Source organism: Nesoenas mayeri (genome assembly GCF_963082525.1).
Source record: "Nesoenas mayeri genome assembly, contig: SCAFFOLD_154, whole genome shotgun sequence".
NCBI classification, from domain to species: Eukaryota; Metazoa; Chordata; class Aves; order Columbiformes; family Columbidae; genus Nesoenas; species Nesoenas mayeri.
Window position 1 is genome coordinate 21,716 of NW_027660028.1, and position 21,215 is coordinate 42,930.

The 21,215-nt window shown below is 63.0% G+C and overlaps 1 protein-coding gene across 1 annotated transcript in view; it reads left to right on the plus strand.

The window, feature by feature from the left end:
* The window catches only part of PRR12 (proline rich 12), a gene marked incomplete at its 5' end in the record, with an annotated part of 49,028 nt that overhangs the window by 15,988 nt on the left and 11,825 nt on the right, over positions 1–21,215 (plus strand). The window contains 10 exon segments of the mRNA XM_080364454.1: positions 1–933; positions 3,087–3,615; positions 6,140–6,144; positions 6,146–6,475; positions 8,255–8,371; positions 11,066–11,196; positions 13,264–13,595; positions 15,696–15,821; positions 17,361–17,458; positions 20,763–20,891. Of these exon segments, the coding sequence (XP_080220580.1) occupies positions 1–933; positions 3,087–3,615; positions 6,140–6,144; positions 6,146–6,475; positions 8,255–8,371; positions 11,066–11,196; positions 13,264–13,595; positions 15,696–15,821; positions 17,361–17,458; positions 20,763–20,891 (2,730 nt within the window).

Genomic DNA, 21,215 nt, shown 5'->3' on the forward strand with positions numbered 1-21,215 from the left:
TTAGAAAGCAAAGACCAATTTTCGGAGGGGGGCAGCCCGGCGGGGGGGGGGAAGAGCCGCTTCGTGCCGCTCACGTCCATCTGCTTCCCGGACGCGCTGCTGCAGGACGAGGAGCGCGGCTTCTTCCCCGCCATGGAGGACATGTTCGGACCCCCCCCCGACGACTTCCCCAAACCCCCCGACGACGATGACGACGCCGCCCGCTCCTCCATGAAACCCCCCCCGTACGACATGGGCCAACCCTACCCCCCCTTCTGCACCCCCGCCGCACCCCCCCCCAACTTAACGCTGGACCCCCCCAAACACGAGCTGCCGTCCACCGTCAACGCGGAGCCGCTGGGGCTGATCCAAAGCACAGCGGGCGGGGGGGGGGAACCCCCTAAACCCCCCCCCACGCAACCCACCCCCCTCTTCTGCTCGTCCAAACCCAAGAAGCTCCTCAAGACGTCGTCGTTTCACCTGCTCCGCAAGCGCGAACCCTTCCCGCCCCCGCCAAAAAAGAACTACGCGCAGGAATACGAGTTCGAGGACGACGAGGACAAGGCGGCCGTGCCCGCCGACATCCGCCTCAACAGCCGCCGCCTGCCCGACCTGCTCCCCGACCTCATCTCCAGCTGCCGCGCCCGGCCCAGCCTCAGCCCCCCCCCGGACATCGACTTCTGCGCCCCCCCCCCCACCCACACCCCTAAAAAACGGGGGCGCAAACCCACCAAACCCAAACGCGAGGGGCCCCCCCGCCCCCGCGGACGCCCCCGCATCCGCCCCCTGGCTCAGCCCCACCCGCACCCTCACCCGCACCCCCCCGCCGCTTTCCAGCCCCCCCTCCCCGATGGGGGGGGCAACAAGAAGCCGCCGCGGGGCCGGGGCCGAGGCCGAGCCAGGAAGGGGCCGGAGGACGCGGGGGGGGACGGGGACGCGCTGCGCCCGCTCAAGGTGAGGGGGGGGCATTTGGGGGGTCATTGGGTCGTTTGGGGGGTCATTGGGGATCATGGGGGCCTCTGGGGGTCATAGGGAGCATTAGGGACCTCCTGGGGGTCATAGGGAGCATTAGGGACCTTCTGGGGGTCATTGGGACCCTCTGGGGGTCATTGGCACCTCTTGGGGTTCATAAGGACCTTCTGGGGGTCATTGGGACCTTTTGGGGGTCATAGGGAGCATTAGGGACCTTCTGGGGGTCATTGGGACCTGTAGGGACCTTCTGGGGGGTCATTGGGACCTTTTGGGGGTCATAGGGAGCATTAGGGACCTTCTGGGGGTCATTGGGGTCTGTAGGGACCTTCTGGGACCTTTAGGGACCTTCTGGGGGTCATTGGGACCTTTAGGGACCTTCTGGGGGTCATAAGAACCTCCTGGGGGTCATAGGGAGCATTAGGGACCTTCTGGGGGTCATTGGGACCTTCTGGGTGTCATACAGAGCATTAGGGACCTTCTGGGGGTCATTGGGACCTTTAGGGACCTTCTGGGGGTCATAAGAACCTCCTGGGACCTTCTGGGGGTCATTGGGACCTCTTGGGGGTCATAAGGATCTCCTGGGGTCATAGGGAGCATTAGGGACCTTCTGGGGGTCATTGGGACCTTCTGGGGGTCATAGGGAGCATTAGGGACATTCTGGGGGTCATTGGGACCTTCTGGGGGTCATTGGGACCTCCTGGGTTCATAGGGAGCATTAGGGACCTTCTGGGGGTCATTGGGACCCTCTGGGGGTCATTGTGACCTCCTGGGTTCATAGGGAGCATTAGGGACCTTCTGGGGGTCATTGGGACCTTCTGGGGGTCATTGGGACCTCTTGGGGTTCCTAAGGACCTTCTGGGGGTCATTGGGACCTTTAGGGACCTTCTGGGGGTCATTGGGACCTCTTGGGGTTCCTAAGGACCTTCTGGGGGTCATTGGGACCTTCTGGGGGTCATTGGGACCTCCTTGGGGGTCATAAGGACCTACTGGGACCTTTAGGGATCTTCTGGGGGTCATTGGGACCTTCTAGGGGTCATAGGAACCTTTAGGGACCTCCTGGGGGTCATAGGGAGCACTAGGGACCTTCTGGGGGTCATTGGGACCTTCTGGGGGTCATTGGGAGCGTTAAGGACCTCGGACCTGTAGGGACCTTCTGGGGGTCATAGGGAGCGTTGGGAACCTTCTGGAGGTCATAGGGGCTTCTGGGGGTCATTGGGACTTTCTGGGCGTCATAGGGACCTTCTGGGGATCATAGGGACCTTCTGGGGGTCATAAGGACCTCCTGGGGTCATAGAGACCTCTAGGGATCTTCTGGGTGTCATTGGGGTCCGTAGGGACCTTCTGGGACCTTCTGGGGGTCATAAGGACCTTCTGGGAGTCATTGGGACCTTTAGGGACTTTCTGGGTCTCTGGGGGGCATTGGGTGGTACTGGGGACACTGGGTGACACTGGATGGGACTGGGGGGCACTGGGTGGCACTGGGGACACTGGGGACACTGGATGGAACTGGGTGGCACTGGGGACACTGGGTGGCACTGGGGACACTGGGGGACACTGGGACATACTGGGTGGAACTGGATGACACTGGGAGACACTGGGTGGCACTGGATGGAACTGGTGGGCACTGGGGACACTGGGTGACACTGGATGGAATTGGGGGACACTGGGAGACACTGGATGGCACTGGGTGACACTGGATGGAACTGGGTGGCACTGGGGACACTGTGGGGCACTGGGAGGTAATGGGTGGCACTGGGGATACTGGGAAACATTGGGTGGCACTGGATGGAACTCGTTGGCACTGGGAGACATTGGGTGGCATTGGGAGACACTGGGTGGCACTGGGGGATATTGGGTGGCACTGAATGGAACTGGTGGGCACTGGGGACACTGGGTGACACTGGATGGAACTGGGTGGCACTGTGGACACTGGATGGAACTGGGGGGCACTGGGTGGTACTGGGGACACTGGGTGACACTGGATGGAACTGGGTGGCACTGTGGACACTGGATGGAACTGGGGGGCACTGGGTGGTACTGGGGACACTGGGTGACACTGGGTGACACTGGATGGAACTGTGGACACTGTGTGACACCATGTCCCCCCCTATTGTGTCCCCCCCTTCTCTCCGCAGCTCAAGCTCCCCGTCCCCAAAGCCGCCCATCCCCCCCCACCACCACCCCCCCCGGAGCCGGGGGTTCCCCCCCCCACCGCCCCCACCCCCGCCCCGCCGGGGCCCGATCCTGCGCTGCCGTGCCGCGCCAAGGCCAAGCTCAAGGAGGCGGACGACAAGGCTCCGGAGCTCAAGTCGGGCTTTATGGCGTCCTTCCTGGACTTCCTCAAGGCCGGCAAGCGCCAGCCCCCCCCGCCCCCCCCCGGCAGCCCCTCCCGCGCCCCCCGCCCCCCCCAATTCGTGCTGCCGCCTGGGGGGGGAGGGGCGGCGGCGGCGGCGCTGGAGGGGGCGGAGGGGGAGGGGCTGCCCATGTGCCCCAGCCCCTGCAAGCGCCTGGACGAGGAGCTCAAGCGCAACCTGGAGACGCTGCCGTCGTTCTCGTCCGACGAGGAGGACTCGGTGGGCAAGAACCAGGACCTGCAGGACAGCATCTGCTCCGCCATCTCCGCGCTCTACGACCCGCCCGAGCGCCGCGACGCCGACGCGCACGGTGGGGACCTTACGGGGGCTCTGGGGGGCACTGGGGGTCATAGGGACCTTATGGGGGCTCTGGGGGGCACTGGGGGTCACTGGGGGTCATAGGGACCTTATGGGGGCTCTTGGGGTCACTGGGGGTCATAGGGACCTTATGGGGTCACTGGGGGTCATAGGGACCGTATGGGGGTCACTGGGGTCACTGGAGGTCATAGGGACCTTATGGGGGCTCTTGGGGGCACTAGGGGTCACTGGGGGTCATAGGGACCTTATAGGGGCTCTTGGGGGCACTGGGGGTCACTGGGGGTCATAGGGACCTTATGAGGTCACTGGGGGTCATAGGGACCGTATGGGGGTCATTGGGGTCTCTAGGGGTCATAGGGACCTTACGGGGTCACAGGGATCATTTGGGGTCATAGGGACCTTATGGGGGCTCTTGGGGGCACTGGGGTCACTGGGGGTCATAGGGACCTTATGGGGGCTCTTGGGGTCACTGGGGGTCACTGGGGATCATAGGGACCTTATGGGGGCTCTTGGGGTCACTGAGAGGCAGAGGGAGTGTATGGGGGGCACTGGGGGTCATAGGGACCATATGGAGGTCATTGGGGTCACTGGGGTTCATAGGGACCATATGGGGTCACTGGGGGTCATAGGGACCGTATGGGGGTCACTGGGGCCATTGGTGGTCACAGGGGTCACTGGGGGCCATAGGGACCTTATGGGGGCTCTTGGGGTCACTGGGGGTCACTGTGGTCACTGGAGGACATAGGGACCTTATGGGGTCACTGGAGGGCAGAGGGACCTTATGGGATCTCTTGGGGTCACTGGGGGGCAGAGGGAGCGTATGGCGGTCATTGGGGTCTCTGGGGGTCATAGGGACCTTGTGGGGGCTCTTGGGGGCACTGGGGGTCACTGGGGGTCATAGGGACCTTATGGGGGCTCTTGGGGTCACTGGGGGTCACTGGGGGTCATAGGGACCTTATGGGGGCTCTTGGAGTCACTGGGGTCACTGGGGGTCATAGGGACCTTATGGGGGCTCTTGGGGACACTGGGGTCACTGGGGGTCATAGGGACCTTATGGGGGCTCTTGGGGTCACTGGGGGTCACTGGGGGTCATAGGGACCTTATGGGGCCTCTTGGGGTCAGTGAGGGTCACTGGGGGTCATAGGGACCTTATGGGGGTCTTGGGGTCACTGAGGGGCAGAGGGAGTGTATGGGGGGCACTGGGGGTCATAGGGACCATATGGGGGTCACTGGGGTCACTGGGGGTCATAGGGACCGTATGGGGTCATGGGGGTCACTGGGGTCACTGGGGGTCATAGGGACCTTATGGGGGCTCTTGGGGTCACTGGGGGTCACTGGGGTCACTGGAGGTCATAGGGACCTTATAGGGGCTTTTGGGGTCACTGGGGGTCACTGTGGTCACTGGAGGTCATAGGGACCTTATGGGGTCACTGAGGGGCAGAGGGAGCGTATGGGGGTCACTGGGGCTCATAGGGACCTTATGGGGGTCACTGGGGTCATTGGGGGTCATAGGGAGCGTATGGGGGTCATTGGGGTTTCTGGGGGTCATAGGGACCATATGGGGTCGCGGGGGGTCATTGGGACCTCATGGGCGTCACTGGGAGTCATGGGGACCATATGGGGTCACGGGGGGTCATTGGGACCTCATGGGCGTCACTGGGAGTCATGGGGACCTTATGGGGTCACTGGAGGTCATAGGAACCATATGGGGTCACTGGGGTCTCTGGGGTTCATATGGACCTTATGGGGTCACTGGGGTCTCTGAGGGTCATAGGGACCTTATGGGGTCTCTTGGGGTCACTGGGGGGCAGAGGGAGTGTATGGGGGACACTGGGGGTCATAGGGACCATATGGGGGTCATTGGGGTCTCTGGGGGTCATAGGGACCTTACAGGGTCACAGGGGTCATTTGTGGTCATAGGGACCGTATCGGGGGCACTGGGGTCACTGGGGGTCATAGGGACCGTATGGGGGTCATTGGGGTCACTGGGGGTCATAGGGACCTTATGGGGTCACTGGGGGTCATAGGGACTGTATGGGGGTCACTGGGGTCACTGGGGGTCATAGGGACCTTATGGGGGTCATTGGGGTCTCTGGGGGTCGTAGGGACCTTACGGGGTCACAGGGGTCATTTGGGGTCATAGGGACCGTATCGAGGGCACTGGGGTCACTGGGGGTCATAGGGACCTTATGGGGTCACAGGGGTCATTGGGGGTCATTGGGGTTTCTGGGGGTCATAGGGACCATATGGGGTCGCTGGGGGTCATAGGGACCTCATGGGGTCACTGGGGGTCATAGGAACCATATGGGGTCACTGGGGTCTCTGGGGGTCATAGGGACCTCATGGGGTCACTGGGACCCATAGGGACCTTATGGGGGTCACAGGGACTTTCTGGGGGTCACTGGGTCCCATCGAGACATCCTGGGGGTCACATGACCCCCTGTGGCTCACAGTGTCCCTTAGCCCCGCCTCCACCCTCCCAATCACTGACACCCCCCCCATTTCTCTCCCCCTAGATGTCCCCCCCCCCGCAGGAGCACCCACCCACCCCCACCCCCTCCCCCAGCCCCCCTCCCCCCCCCGCCCCCGCCCCACCCCCGCCCCCCCCACCGCCTCCCCCCGCCACCTCTCCCCTCCCCGCGCCCCCCCCGCCGCCCCCCCCGCTGCCCCCCCCGCCCCCCTCCCCCGAGCGCGAGGCGGCGGAGGCGCGGGCGCTGCACCTGGCGCAGAAGCAGGAGACGGCGGCCGTGTGCGGGGACACCGACGAGGACGCGGCCGAGAGCGGCGGCGAGGGCATCTTCCGCGAGAGGGACGAGTTCGTGGTGCGCGCCGACGACATCCCCGCGCTCAAGGTGCCACTGGGAGCCACTGGGAGTCATTGGGAGTCATTGGAGTCATTGGAGTCACTGGGAGTCATTGGGAGGGACTGGGACTCATTGGGAGTCACTGGGAGTCATTGGAAGTGACTGGGAGTCACTGGGAGTCATTGGGAGTCATTGAGAGTCATTTGGAGTCGTTGGAGTCGTTGGGAGTCATTGGGAGTCGTTGGGGTCATTGGGAGTCATTGGGGGTCATTGGGAGTCATTGGGAGTCGTTGGGAGTCATTGGGAGTCATTGGAGTCGTTGGGGAGTCATTGGAGTCATTGGAGTCACTGGGAGTCATTGCAGTCGTTGGAGTCATTGGGAGCCGTTGGAGTCATTGGAGTCATTGGGAGTCATTGGGAGTCATTGGGAGTCATTGGAGTCATTGGGAGCACTGGGAGTCATTGGGAGTCATTGGGAGTCATTGGAGTCGTTGGAAGTCGTTGGAGTCATTGGAGTCATTGGGAATCATTGGGAGTCATTGGGAGTCATTGGAGTCATTGGGAGCACTGGGAGTCATTGGGAGTCATTGGGAGTCATTGGGAGTCATTGGAGTCATTGGGAGTCGTTGGAGTCATTGGAGTCATTGGGAATCATTGGGAGTCATTGGAGTCATTGGGAGCACTGGGAGTCATTGGGAGTCATTGGGAGTCATTGGAGTCATTGGGAGTCATTGGAGTCGTTGGGGAGTCATTGGGAGTCATTGGAGTCGTTGGGAGTCATTGGGAGTCACTGGGAGTCATTGGAGTCGTTGGGAGTCATTGGGAGTCACTGGGAGTCATTGGGAGTCATTGGAGTCATTGGAGTCATTGGGAGCACTGGGAGTCATTGGGAGTCATTGGAGTCATTGGAGTCATTGGGAGCACTGGGAGTCATTGGAGTCATTGGAGTCATTGGGAGTCGTTGGGAGTCACTGGGAGTCATTGGAGTCATTGGAGTCATTGGGAGTCGTTGGGAGTCATTGGGAGCACTGGGAGTCATTGGAGTCGTTGGGAGTCATTGGGAGTCGTTGGGAGTCATTGGGAGTCACTGGGAGTCATTGGGAGTCATTGGGAGTCATTGGAGTCATTGGAGTCATTGGAGTCATTGGGAGTCGTTGGGAGTCACTGGGAGTCATTGAAGTCATTGGGAGTCATTGGGAGTCACTGGGAGTCATTGAAGTCATTGGGAGTCATTGGGAGTCACTGGGAGTCATTGGAGTCATTGGGAGTCATTGGAGTCGTTGGGAGTCATTGGAGTCATTGGGAGTCACTGGGAGTCATTGGAGTCATTGGGAGTCATTGGAGTCACTGGGGGTCATTGGGAGTCACTGGGAGTCACTGGGAGTTATTGGGAGCACTGGGGGTCATTGGGAGTCACTGGGAGTCACTGGGAGCACTGGGAAGCGTCCGCAGGGGGATCAGGCTGGAGCAGGTTTGGGGTGCGGGGGCAAGTTTATGGGTGTATGGGGGTCTATGGGGGTGTGCACATGGGGGATTTGCTTTTGGGGTCCCCATCTGACACTGCAGATGGGCCGGGAGCCCCCCCCCATCTGGCGGGTGCAGGGGTGGGTTTGGGGTGCAGGGGCAGGTTTGTGGGTGCAGGGGGGTCTATGGGGGTGTATACATGGGGGGTTCATTTCGGGGTCCCCAGCTGGCGCTGCAGACGGGCCGCGAGCCGCCCCCCATCTGGCGGGTGCAGGAGCAGGTTTGGGGGTCTATGGGGGTGCAGAGGGGTCTATGGGGGTCTATGGGGGTGTATACATGGGGGGTTCATTTCGGGGTCCCCAGCTGGCGCTGCAGACGGGCCGCGAGCCGCCCCCCATCTGGCGGGTGCAGAAGGCGCTGCTGCAGAAGTTCACCCCCGAGATCAAGGACGGGCAGCGGCAGTTCTGCGCCACCAGCAACGTGAGTCACCCCCAAACTGGAACCCCCGGGGCACCCCCACATGGGACACCCCAAATGGGAACCCCCCGGGACACCCCCCGGGACACCCCAAATGGGAACCCCCCTGGGACACCCCTTGGGACACCCCCATGTGGGAACCCCCCAGGACACCGCCACATGGGACACCCCCGGGACACCCCCACATGCCCCCACATGGGAACCCCCCCCGGGACACCCCTACATGGGAACCCCCCCCGATACCCCCTGGGACACCCCCACATGGGACACCCCCACATGGGACACCCCCATATGGGACAGCCCTGGTACATCCCCCCGGGACACCCCCACATGGGACACCCCCAAACAGGAACCCCCCGGGACACCCCCCAGGACACCCCCATGTGGGAACCCCCCCAGGACACCCCCACATAGGACACCCCCGGGACAGCCCCCTAGGACACCCCCAAATGGGAACCCCCCCGGGACACCCCCACATGGGACACCCCCAAATGGGACACCCCCAGGACACCCCCATGTGGGAACCCCCCCGAGACAGCCCCCATGACACCCCCACATGGGAACCCCCCCGGGACACCCCAAGATGGGCACCCCTGGGACACCCCCCCAGGACACCCCCACATGGGACACCCCCAAACAGGAACCCCCTGGGACACCTCCCCGGGACACCCCCAAATGAGACACCCCGTAGGACACCACCAAATGGGAACCCCCCCAGGACACCCCCAAATGGGAACCCCCTGGGACACCCCCACGTGGGACACCCCCACATGGGACACCCCCAAACAGGAACCCCCCGGGACACCCCCCAGGACACCTCCATGTGGGAACCGCCCTGGACACCCCCACGTGGGAACCCCCCTGGACACCCCCACATGGGACACCCCAAATGGGAACCCCCCGGGACACCCCCACATGGGACACCCCCAAATGGGACACCTCCTCAGGACACCCCCACATGGGACACCCCGAAAGGGGAATCCCGCTGGGACACCCCCACATGGGACACCCCCAGCAGGGTTTGGGGGGTCCCAGGGTGATTTGGGGTCTCAGGGGGTTTTGGGAGGTTCCCAGGGGATTTTGGGGGTCCTGATGGGTTTGAGGGGTCCCAGGGGGGATTAGGGGGTTCCGGTGGGGTTTGGGGTCCCTGACCCCCATTGTGCAGTACCTGGGGTACTTTAGGGACATGTCCTGGGGGGTTTGGGGGGTCCCCATGTTTTGGGGTCCCTGACCCCCATTGTGCAGTACCTGGGGTACTTTGGGGACACGTCCTGGGGGGTTTGGGGGTTCCAGTGGGGTAATGGGGGGTCCCAATGGGTTTTGGGGTCCCAGGGAGTTTGGGGTCCCAGGGGTTTTGGGGTCCCTGACCCTCCATTGTACAGTATCTGGGGTACTTTGAGGACATATCCAAGGGGATTTGGGGGGTCCTGGTGGGGTATTGGGGGGGGTCCCCGTGTTTCGGGGTCCCTGACCCCCATTGTGCAGTACCTGGGGTACTTTGGGGACATGTCCTGGGGGGGTTTGGGGGGTCCCCATGTTTTGGGGTCCCTGACCCCCATTGTGCAGTACCTGGGGTACTTTGGGGACACGTCCTGGGGGGTTTGGGGGTCCCAGTGGGGTAATGGGGGGTCCCAATGGGTTTTGGGGTCCCAGGGAGTTTGGGGTCCCAGGGGTTTTGGGGTCCCTGACCCTCCATTGTACAGTATCTGGGGTACTTTGAGGACATATCCAAGGGGATTTGGGGGGTCCTGGTGGGGTATTGGGGGGGGTCCCCGTGTTTGGGGGTCCCTGACCCCCATTGTGCAGTACCTGGGGTACTTTGGGGACACGTCCTGGGGGGTTTGGGGGGGTCCCCATGTTTTGGGGTCCCTGACCCCCATTGTGCAGTACCTGGGGTACTTTGGGGACTTGTTGCAGGGGTTATTGGGGGGTCCCCATGTTTTGGGGTCCCTGACCCCCATTGTGCAGTACCTGGGGTACTTTGGGGACATGTCCTGGGGGCGTTTGGGGGGTCCCCATGTTTTGGGGTCCCTGACCCCCCATTGTGCAGTACCTGGGGTACTTTGGGGACACGTCCCGGGGAGTGTGGGGGGTCCCCATGTTTTGGGGTCCCTGACCCCCCATTGTGCAGTACCTGGGGTACTTTGGGGACACGTCCCGGGGGGTTTGGGGGGTCCCGATGTTTGGGGGTCCCTGACCCCCCATTGTGCAGTACCTGGGGTACTTTGGGGACACGTCCCGGGGGGTTTGGGGGGTCCCGATGTTTGGGGGTCCCTGACCCCCCATTGTGCAGTACCTGGGGTACTTTGGGGACACGTCCCGGGGGGTTTGGGGGGTCCCCGTGTTTGGGGGTCCCTGACCCCCCATTGTGCAGTACCTGGGGTACTTTGGGGACACGTCCCGGGGGGGTTTGGGGGGTCCCCGTGTTTGGGGGTCCCTGACCCCCCATTGTGCAGTACCTGGGTTACTTTGGGGACACGTCCCGGGGGGGTTTGGGGGGTCCCCGTGTTTGGGGGTCCCTGACCCCCATTGTACAGTACCTGGGGTACTTTGGGGACACGTCCCGGGGGGTTTGGGGGGTCCCCGTGTTTGGGGGTCCCTGACCCCCATTGTGCAGTACCTGGGGTACTTTGGGACTTGTCCTGGGGGTTTGGGGGGGTCCCCGTGTTTGGGGGTCCCTGACCCCCCATTGTGCAGTACCTGGGGTACTTTGGGGACGCCAAGAACCGGTACCAGCGCCTGTACGTGAAGTTCCTGGAGAACGTCAACAAGAAGGACTATGTGAGGGTGTGCTCGCGCAAACCCTGGCACCGGCCCGCGGCCAGCAGGTGGGACATGGGGACATTGGGGACATCGGGGACATTGGGGGCGATGGGGATATTGGGGGCAATGGGGGCAATGGGGACATTGGGGGCAATGGGGACATTGGGGGTGATGGGGATATTGGGGGCGATGGGGACATTGGGGATAATGGGGACAGTGGGGACATGGGGACAATGGGGATATTGGGGGCAATGGGGGCGATGGGGACATTGGGGGCAATGGGGACATTGGGGACATTGGGGACATGGGGACATTGGGGGCAATGGGGACATTGCGGACAATGGGGACATTGGGGGCGATGGGGACAATGGGGACAATGGGGACATGGGGACAATGGGGACATTGGGGACATGGGGACAATGGGGGCATGGGGACAGTGGGGACACTGGGGGCAATGGGGACATTGGGGGCAATAGGGACATTGGGGGCAATGGGGGCGATGGGGACAATGGGGACATTGGGGGCAATGGGGACAGGGGATATGGGATATGGGGACATGGGACATGGGGGGACATTGGGGACAATGGGGACATTGGGGACACTGGGGGCAATGGGGACATTGGGGGCAATGGGGACATTGGGGACATTGGGGGCAATGGGGACATTGGGGACATTGGGGCAATGGGGGACATTGGGGGCAGTGGGGACAGTGGGGATATGGGATATGGGGACATGGGACATGGAGGGACATGGGGACATTGGGGGACAATGGGGACATTGGGGGCAATGGGGACATTGGGGACACTGGGGACATTGGGGGCAATGAGAACAGTGGGGACATGGGGACATTGGGAACAGTTGAGGTGATGGGGACATTGGGGGCAATGGGGACAATGGGGACATTGAAGACATTGGGGGCAATGGGGATATTGGGGGCAATGGGGGTAATGGGGACGTTGGGGGCAATGGGGGCATGGGGACAATGGGGACATTGGGGACATTGAGGACATGGAGGGCAATGGGGACATTGGGGACAATGGGGACATTGGGGACAATGGGGACATTGGAGACAGTGGGGGCAATGGGGGCAATGGGGACATTGGGGGCAATGGGGACACTGGGGATATGGGATATGTGGACATGGGACATAGGGGGACGTGGGGACATTGCAGGCAATGGGGACATTGGGGACAATGGGGATATTGGGGATAATGGGGACATTGGGGGCGATGGGGACATTGGGCACATTGATGACATTGCGGGCAATGGGGACATTGGGGGCAATGGGGACATTGGGGGCAATGAGGACATTGGAGACATTGGGGACATTGAGGACATTGGGGGCAATGGGGACATTGGGGGCAATGGGGACACTGGGGGCAATGGGCACAATGGGGACCCTGGGGACAATGGGGACATTGGGGGCAATGGGGACATTGGGGGCAATGGAGACAGTGAGGACAGTGGGGGCAATGGGGACATTGGGGACAGTGGCGCCATTGGGGGCAATGGGGACATTGGGGATATGGGATATGGGGACATGGGGGGACATGGGGACAATGGGGGCGATGGGGACATTGGGGACAATGGGGACAGTGGGGACAATGGGGACAATGGGGACATTTGGGATATGGGGACATTGGGGACAATGGGGACAGTGGGGCCATTGGGGGCAATGGGGACATTGGGGATATGGGATATGGGGACATGGGGGGACATGGGGACAATGGGGGACAATGGGGGCGATGGGGACATTGGGGACAATGGGGACAGTGGGGACAATGGGGACATTGGGGACGGGGGGACACGGGGCCATGGGGACATTGGGGATATTGGGACATGGGGTCATGGGGACATTGGGGGGACACCATGAGGGACATCAGGGGACACCAGTGGGGACACGGGTGTTTGGGGGGGTCCCCATTGTCCCCAAGGCCCTGGGAGGGTCCCCAGTGTCCCCATGGCCTTGGAGGGGGGGGGGGGGGTCCCATTACCCCCCAGCTTGCGGGGGTACATTGGGGGTCCCCCTCATTCTGCGAGGTTTTGGGGTTCAGTGGGGGGATCCCCATGACCCCCCCGATCCCGGGGGGGGTTTGGGGGTCCCCCTGACCCCCCATATCCCCCCCCTCCAGGAGGCAGAGCCAGCCCAAAAGCAGCACCCCCAAAACCCCGGCCCCCCCCAAGGCGGACAAACCCGACCCCCCCGACAAACCCCCCAAAGCCGACAAACCCCCCCGGCCGGACAAACCCCCCAAAGCCGACCCCAAACCCCCCAAACCCGACGGCGCCGCCCCCCCCGCGCCGGCCGCGGGGCCCCCCCGCGCCCCCCCCGGCCCCCCCAAGCCCAAACCCAAACCCCCCAAAGTCAAAGCCGAGCCCCCCCCCAAAAAGAGGAAAAAGTGGCTTAAAGAGGCGGCGACGTCGTCGGAGTCGGAGTCCAGTCCGGACCCCCAGAGCGAGGAGGGTGAGTGGGGGGCCGGGGGGGGGCGGGCGCCTCGTTTTGGGGGGGTCTTAAAGGGACCGTGGCAGATTTGGGGTGCCCCTTTAAGAAGGGGTGGGTTGTCATGTGGGCGGGGCTTAGCTGGAAAAGGGGCGGGGTTCCTTTAATGGGCGGGGATTGGTTGGAAAAGGAGCGGGGTTCCTTTAATGGATGGGGCTTGGTTGGAAAAGGGGCAGAGTTCCTTTAATGGGCGGGGCTTGGTTGGAAAAGGGGCGGGATTCCTTTAATGGGCGGGGCTTGGCTGGAAAAGGGGCGGAGTTCCTTTAGTGGGCGGGGCTTGGCTGGAAAAGGGGCAGGGTTCCTTTAATGGATGGGGCTTGGATGAAAAAGGGGCGGGGTTCCTTTAATGGGCGGGGCTTGGCTGGAAAAGGGGCGGAGTTCCTTTAGTGGGCGGGGCTTGGCTGGAAAAGGGGCAGGGTTCCTTTAATGGATGGGGCTTGGATGAAAAAGGGGCGGGGTTCCTTTAATGGGCTCGGCTTTGCTGGAAAAGGGGCGGGATTCCTTTAATGGGCGGGGCTTGGCTGGAAAAGGGGCGGGATTTCCTTAATGGGCGGGGAATGGTTGGAAAAGGGGCGGGGTTCCTTTAATGGGCGGGGCTTGGATGAAAAAGGGGTGGGGTTCCTTTAATGGGCGGGGCTTGGCTGGAATAGGGGTGGAGTTCCTTTAATGGGCGGGGCTTGGACAAAAAGGGGCGGGGTTCCTTTAATGGGCGGGGCTTGGCTGGAATAGGGGCGGGGTTCCTTTAATGGGCGGAGACTGGCTGCAAAAGGGGCGGGGTTCCTTTAATGGGCGGGGCTTGGCTGGAATAGGGGCGGAGTTCCTTTAATGGGCGGGGCTTGGCTGGAATAGGGGCGGGCTGGAATAGGGGCGGGGTTCCTTTAATGGGCGGGGCTTGGCTGGAATAGGGGCGGGGTTCCTTTAATGGGCGGAGACTGGCTGCAAAAGGGGCAGGTTTCCTTTAATGGGCGGGGCTTGGCTGGAATAGGGGCGGAGTTCCTTTAATGGGCGGGGCTTGGCTGGAAAAGGGGCGGGATTTCCTTAATGGGCGGGGATTCTTTGGAAAAGGGGCGGGGTTCCTTTAATGGGCGGGGCTTGGATGAAAAAGGGGTGGGGTTCTTTTAATGGGCGGGGCTTGGCTGGAATAGGGGTGGAATTCCTTTAATGGGCGGGGCTTGGACAAAAAGGGGTGGGGTTCCTTTAATGGGCGGGGCTTGCATTTAAAGGGACAGCACAGCTCCTTGAATGAGGCGTGGTCACTATGGGAATGGGCGTGGCTTAAATAATGGGCGGGGCTCGTGGGTGTGGCTTATCTGGTGGGTGGGGTTTGTATTTAAAGGAATATGGCTCCTTATTCGGGCAGGAGCTGGCAGCCCATTGGCTGATGCCCTGAAACAAGGGGCGGGGCTTTTGTGGGTGGAGCCTCACCTAAAGGGGCGTGGCTTCTTGATAAAGGGGTGTGGTTTTATGGGCGGAGCTTCCCCTTAAAGGGGCAGGCCTTGTGGATAAAGGGGCTTGACTTCTTGGGGCGTGGTTAATGGATAAAGGGGCGTGGCTTTTAGACAAAAGGGCGTGGTTTCCACATAAAGGGGTGTGGTTTTGTGGGTGGAGCTTCCACTTAAAGGGGCCACTCACCATTTCAAGGACCCCCTGTGTGTTGCTATGGCAGGTGGGGGGAGGCTCCCAGTTTGGAGTGGGCGTGTCCCGGGGGGCGTGTCCCGGCTTGATGGGCGTGTCCCCGGCTTGGTGGGCGTGTCCCTCTCTTAAAGGGGCCGCTCTCCATTTCAAGGTCCCCCCTCCATGGGGCTGTTGGGGAGGGGGGGAGGCTCCCAGTTTGGAGTGGGCGTGTCCCGGGGGGGCGTGTCCCGGCTTGGTGGGCGTGTCCCCGTCTTAAAGGGGCCGCTCTCCATTTCAAGGTCCCCCCTCCATGGGGCTATTGGGGAGGGGGGGAGGCTCCCAGTTTGGAGTAAGCATGTCCCGGGGGGCGTGTCCCGCTAGGGGGCGTGTCCCGGGGGGCGTGTCCCGCTGGGGGGCGTGTCCCCGCGTTAAAGGGGCCGCGTCCCGCAGAGCGGGCGCCGCAGGGGCGGGCGCTGAACACGCGCGCCATGCGGGAGATGTACCGCAGCTACGTGGAGATGCTGGTCAGCACCGCGCTGGACCCCGACATGATCCAGGCGCTGGAGGACACCAACGGTCAGACCCCGAACACACCGGGACGCGTGGCCCCACGGCCCCCTGTCTCCATTACCCGTATCCCCATGTCCCCATTATCCATATCCCCATGTCCCCATGTCCCCGTATCCCCATGTCCCATATCCCCCATATCCCCAAATCCTTGCATCCCCATATCCCCATGTGCCATATCCCTATAGCCCCATATCCCCCTGTGCCCATGTACTCATGTCCCACATGTTCCCATATCCCCCATGTCCTCATATCTCCATATCCCCATATCCCCATGTCCCCCTGTCCCCATATCCCCCTGTCCCCATATCCCCATGTCCCCCTGTCCCCATATCCCCATATCCCCATATCCCCATATCCCCATGTCCCCCTGTCCCCATATCCCACTGTCCCCATGTCCCCATGTCCCCATATCCCGCTGTCCCCATTGTCCCCATGTCTCCCTGTCCCCTTGTCCCCATATCCCCATGTCCCCATGTCCCCTTATCCCCATGTCCCCCTTGTCCCCTCTGTCCCCATGTCCCTATATCTCCCATATCCCCATGTCCCCATATCCCCATGTCCCATGTCCCCCTGTCCCCATATCCCCATATCCCCATGTCCCCCTGTCCCCATATCCCCCTGTCCCCGTATCCCCATGTCCCCATATCCCCATGTCCCTATATCCCCATGTCCCCATGTCCCCCTGTCCCCCTGTCCCATATCCCCCATATCCCCATATCCTTGCATCCCATATCCCCATGTCCTCATATCTCCATATCCCCCTGTCCCCATATCCCCATGTCCCCCTGTCCCCATATCCCACTGTCCCCATGTCCCATGTCCCATGTCCCCATATCCCCCTGTCCCCATGTCCCCCTGTCCCCATGTCCCCATGTCCCCCCGTCCCCCTATCCCCATGTCCCCCTGTCCCCATGTCCCCATGTCCCCCTGTCCTCCTGTCCCCCTGTCCCCATATCCCCATATCCCCATGTCCCCTTATCCCCATGTCCCCCTTGTCCCCCCTGTCCTCATATCCCTATATCCCCCATGTCCCCCATATCCCCCTGTCCCCATGTCCCCCGTGTCCCCATGTCCCCATATCCCCATATCTCCATATCTCCCTGTCCCCATATCCCCCTGTCCTCTGTCCTGTCGCTGTCCCCATGTCCCCTGTCCCCATATCCCCCCGTCCCTGTCCCCATGTCCCCATGTCCCCATATCCTCATGTCCCTATATCCCATATCCCCATGTCCCTATATCCCATATCCCCATATCCTCCATATCCCCCTGTCCCCATGTCCCATATTCCCCCTGTCCCCATATCCCCATATCCCCATGTCCCCTTATCCCCATGTCCCCCTGTCCCCGTATCCCCATGTCCCCATATCCACCGTCCCCTTATCCCTATATCCCATTGTCCCCTCTGTCCCCGTATCCCCACGTCCCTATATCCTCCATATCTCCATATCTCCATGTCCCTATATCCCCATGTCCCCCTGTCCCCATATCCTCCTGTCCCATCCCTGTCCCCCTGTCTGTCCCGTCCGTGACTCTGTCCGCCCCCAGACGAGCTGTACCTGCCCCCCATGCGCAAGATCGACGGGATCCTCAACGACCACAAGAAGAAGGTGCTGAAGAGGGTGACGCTCAACCCCACGCTGCAGGTGGGGCTGGACGCTATGGGGCTGGGGCTATGGGGCTGGGGGACTATGGGGCTGGGGGTGTCTATGGGGCTGCGGGACTATGGGGCTGGGGGTGTCTATGGGGCTGCGGGTGTCTGTGGGGCTGGGGGTGTCTGTGGAGCTGGGGGTGTCTGTGGGGCTGGGGGTCTCTATGGGGCTGGGGTTGTCTGTGGGGCTGGGGGGGCTGTGGGGCTGGGGGTGTCTGTGGGGCTGGGCGTCTCTGTGGGGCTGGGGGTCTCTATGGAGCTGGGGGTGTCTATGGGGCTGCGGGTGTCTATGGGGCTGGGGGTGTCTGTGGGGCTGGGGGTCTCTATGGGGCTGGGGGTGTCTATGGGGCTGCGGGTGTCTATGGGGCTGGGGGTGTCTGTGGAGCTGGGGGTCTCTGTGGGGCTGGGGGTGTCTATGGGGCTGGGGTTGTCTGTGGGGCTGGGGGTGTCTATGGGGCTGCGGGTGTCTGTGGGGCTGGGGATCTCTGTGGGGCTGGGGGTCTCTATGGGGCTGGGGTTGTCTGTGGGGCTGGGGGTGTCTATGGGGCTGCGGGTGTCTATGGGGCTGGGGGTGTCTGTGGGGCTGGGGGTGTCTGTGGGGCTGGGGGTCTCTATGGGGCTGGGGTTGTCTGTGGGGCTGGGGGTGTCTATGGGGCTGCGGGTGTCTGTGGGGCTGGGGGTCTCTGTGGGGCTGGGGGTCTCTATGGGGCTGGGGTTGTCTGTGGGGCTGGGGGTGTCTGTGGGGCTGGGGGTCTCTGTGGGGCTGGGGGTCTCTATGGGGCTGGGGTTGTCTGTGGGGCTAGGGGTGTCTGTGGGGCTGGGGGTGTCTGTGGGGCTGGGGGTCTCTATGAGGCTGGGGTTGTCTGTGGGGCTGGGGGGGCTGTGGGGCTGGGGGTGTCTGTGGGGCTGGGGGTCTCTGTGGGGCTGGGGGTCTCTATGGAGCTGGGGGTGTCTATGGGGCTGCGGGTGTCTATGGGGCTGGGGGTGTCTGTGGGGCTGGGGGTCTCTATGGGGCTGGGGGTGTCTATGGGGCTGCGGGTGTCTATGGGGCTGGGGGTGTCTGTGGAGCTGGGGGTGTCTGTGGGGCTGGGGGTCTCTATGGGGCTGGGGTTGTCTGTGGGGCTGGGGGTGTCTATGGGGCTGCGGGTGTCTGTGGGGCTGGGGGTGTCTGTGGGGCTGGGGGTGTCTATGGGGCTGGGGGTGTCTGTGGGGCTGGGGGTGTCTATGGGGCTGGGATTGTCTGTGGGGCTGGGGGTGTCTATGGGGCTGCGGGTGTCTATGGGGCTGGGGGTGTCTGTGGGGCTGGGGGTGTCTGTGGGGCTGGGGGTCTCTATGGGGCTGGGGTTGTCTGTGGGGCTGGGGGTGTCTATGGGGCTGCGGGTGTCTGTGGGGCTGGGGGTCTCTGTGGGGCTGGGGGTCTCTATGGGGCTGGGGTTGTCTGTGGGGCTAGGGGTGTCTGTGGGGCTGGGGGTGTCTGTGGGGCTGGGGGTCTCTATGAGGCTGGGGTTGTCTGTGGGGCTGGGGGGGCTGTGGGGCTGGGGGTGTCTGTGGGGCTGGGGGTCTCTGTGGGGCTGGGGGTCTCTATGGAGCTGGGGGTGTCTATGGGGCTGCGGGTGTCTATGGGGCTGGGGGTGTCTGTGGGGCTGGGGGTCTCTATGGGGCTGGGGGTGTCTATGGGGCTGCGGGTGTCTATGGGGCTGGGGGTGTCTGTGGAGCTGGGGGTGTCTGTGGGGCTGGGGGTGTCTATGGGGCTGGGGTTGTCTGTGGGGCTGGGGGGGCTGTGGGGCTGGGGGTGTCTATGGGGCTGGGGGTGTCTGGGGGGTCTATGGGGCGGGAGGGCTGGCAGGATCCCCCAATGGCCCCACAGTGATGGGGCCCCCGGGTGCCCCCCGTGCCAGAGAGTGACGTGTCCCCCACATCCCCCCCTGTCCCCCTGTCCCCATGTCCCCATATCCCCCGTGTCCCCATGTCCCTGTGTCCCCGTGTCCCCCTGTCCCCCTGTCCCCATATCCGCATATCCCTGTGTCCCCCCACATCCCCTTGTGCCCCCATGTCCCCTGTCCCCTCCAATGTCCCCCTGTCCCCATGTCCCTCCCTGTCCCCAATGTCCCCTGTCCCCGCAATGTCCCCCTGTCCCCATGTCCCCCCCTGTCCCCCTGTCCCCCACCATGTCCCCATGTCCCCTGTCCCCTCATGTCCCCCTGTCCCCATATCCCCATGTCCCCTGTCCCCCCCATGTCCCCTGTCCCCATGTCCCCCTGTCCCCCCCGTCCCCATGTCCCTCTGTCCCCAATGTCCCCATGTCCCCATGTCTCCATGTCCCCTGTCCCCTGTCCCCCCCAATGTTCTCTGTCCCCATGTCCCCCTGTCCCCCATGTCCCCTGTTCCCCCCAATATCCCCGTCCCGATGTCCCCCCTGTGCCCCACAATGTCCCCGTGTCCCCCTGTCCCCATATCCCCATGTCCCTTGTCCCCCTCATGTCCCCTGTCCCCATGTCCCCCTGTCCCCCCCATGTCTCCACTGTCCCCTGTCCCCAATGTCCCCACTGTCCCTTGTCCCCCCCATGTCCCCCTGTCCCCCCCAATGTCCCCTGTCCCCCTCATGTCCCCAATGTCCCCAATGTCCCCCATGTCCCCCTGTCCCCCCCAATGTCCCCTGTCCCCCCCATGTCCCCAATGTCTCCATGTCTCCAATGTCCCCATGTCCCCCATGTCCCCTGTCCCCCCCAATGTCCCCTGTCCCCCTCATGTCCCCAATGTCCCCAATGTCCCCCATGTCCCCCTGTCCCCCCCAATGTCCCCTGTCCCCCCCATGTCCCCAATGTCTCCATGTCTCCAATGTCCCCATGTCCCCCCCATGTCCCCTGTCCCCCCCAATGTCCCCTGTCCCCCTCATGTCCCCAATGTCCCCAATGTCCCCCATGTCCCCCTGTCCCCCCCAATGTCCCCTGTCCCCCCCATGTCCCCAATGTCTCCATGTCTCCAATGTCCCCATGTCCCCCATGTCCCCTGTCCCCCCCAATGTCCCCTGTCCCCCTCATGTCCCCAATGTCCCCAATGTCCCCCATGTCCCCCTGTCCCCCCCAATGTCCCCCTGTCCCCCATGTCCCCATGTCCCCCATGTCCCCTGTCCCCCCCAATGTCCCCTGTCCCCCTCATGTCCCCAATGTCCCCAATGTCCCCCATGTCCCCCTGTCCCCCCCAATGTCCCCTGTCCCCCTCATGTCCCCAATGTCCCCCATGTCCCCCTGTCCCCCCCATGTCCCCTGTCCCCCCCAATGTCCCCAATGTCCCCCCAGGAGGCGCTGCACACGTTCCCGCAGCTGCACGCGGAGCCGGGGGAGTCTCTGGTGAAGCTGCGCCCGGGGGGGGAGCCCTACAACCGCAAGACCCTCAGCAAGGTCAAGCGCAGCGTGGGCAAGCCCCAGGTACGGGCTGGGGGCTGTGGGGGGCTATGGGGGTCCTTGGGGGGGTCTATGGCTCTCTCATGGGGGTCCCTGGGGGGTCTATGGGGGTCTCATGGGGGTCTATGGGGGTCTCATGGGGGGTCTATGGGGGTCTATTGAGGTCTCATGGGGGTCCCTAGGGGTTTTATGGGGGTCCCATGGCGGGTCTCTGGGGATCTATGGGGGTCCCTGGGGGGTCTATGGGGGTCTATTGGGGTCTCTGGGGGGTCTATGGGGGTCCCTGGGGGGTCTATGGGGCTCTATGTGGGGTCTATGGAGGTCTATGGGGGTCTCATGGGGGTCCCT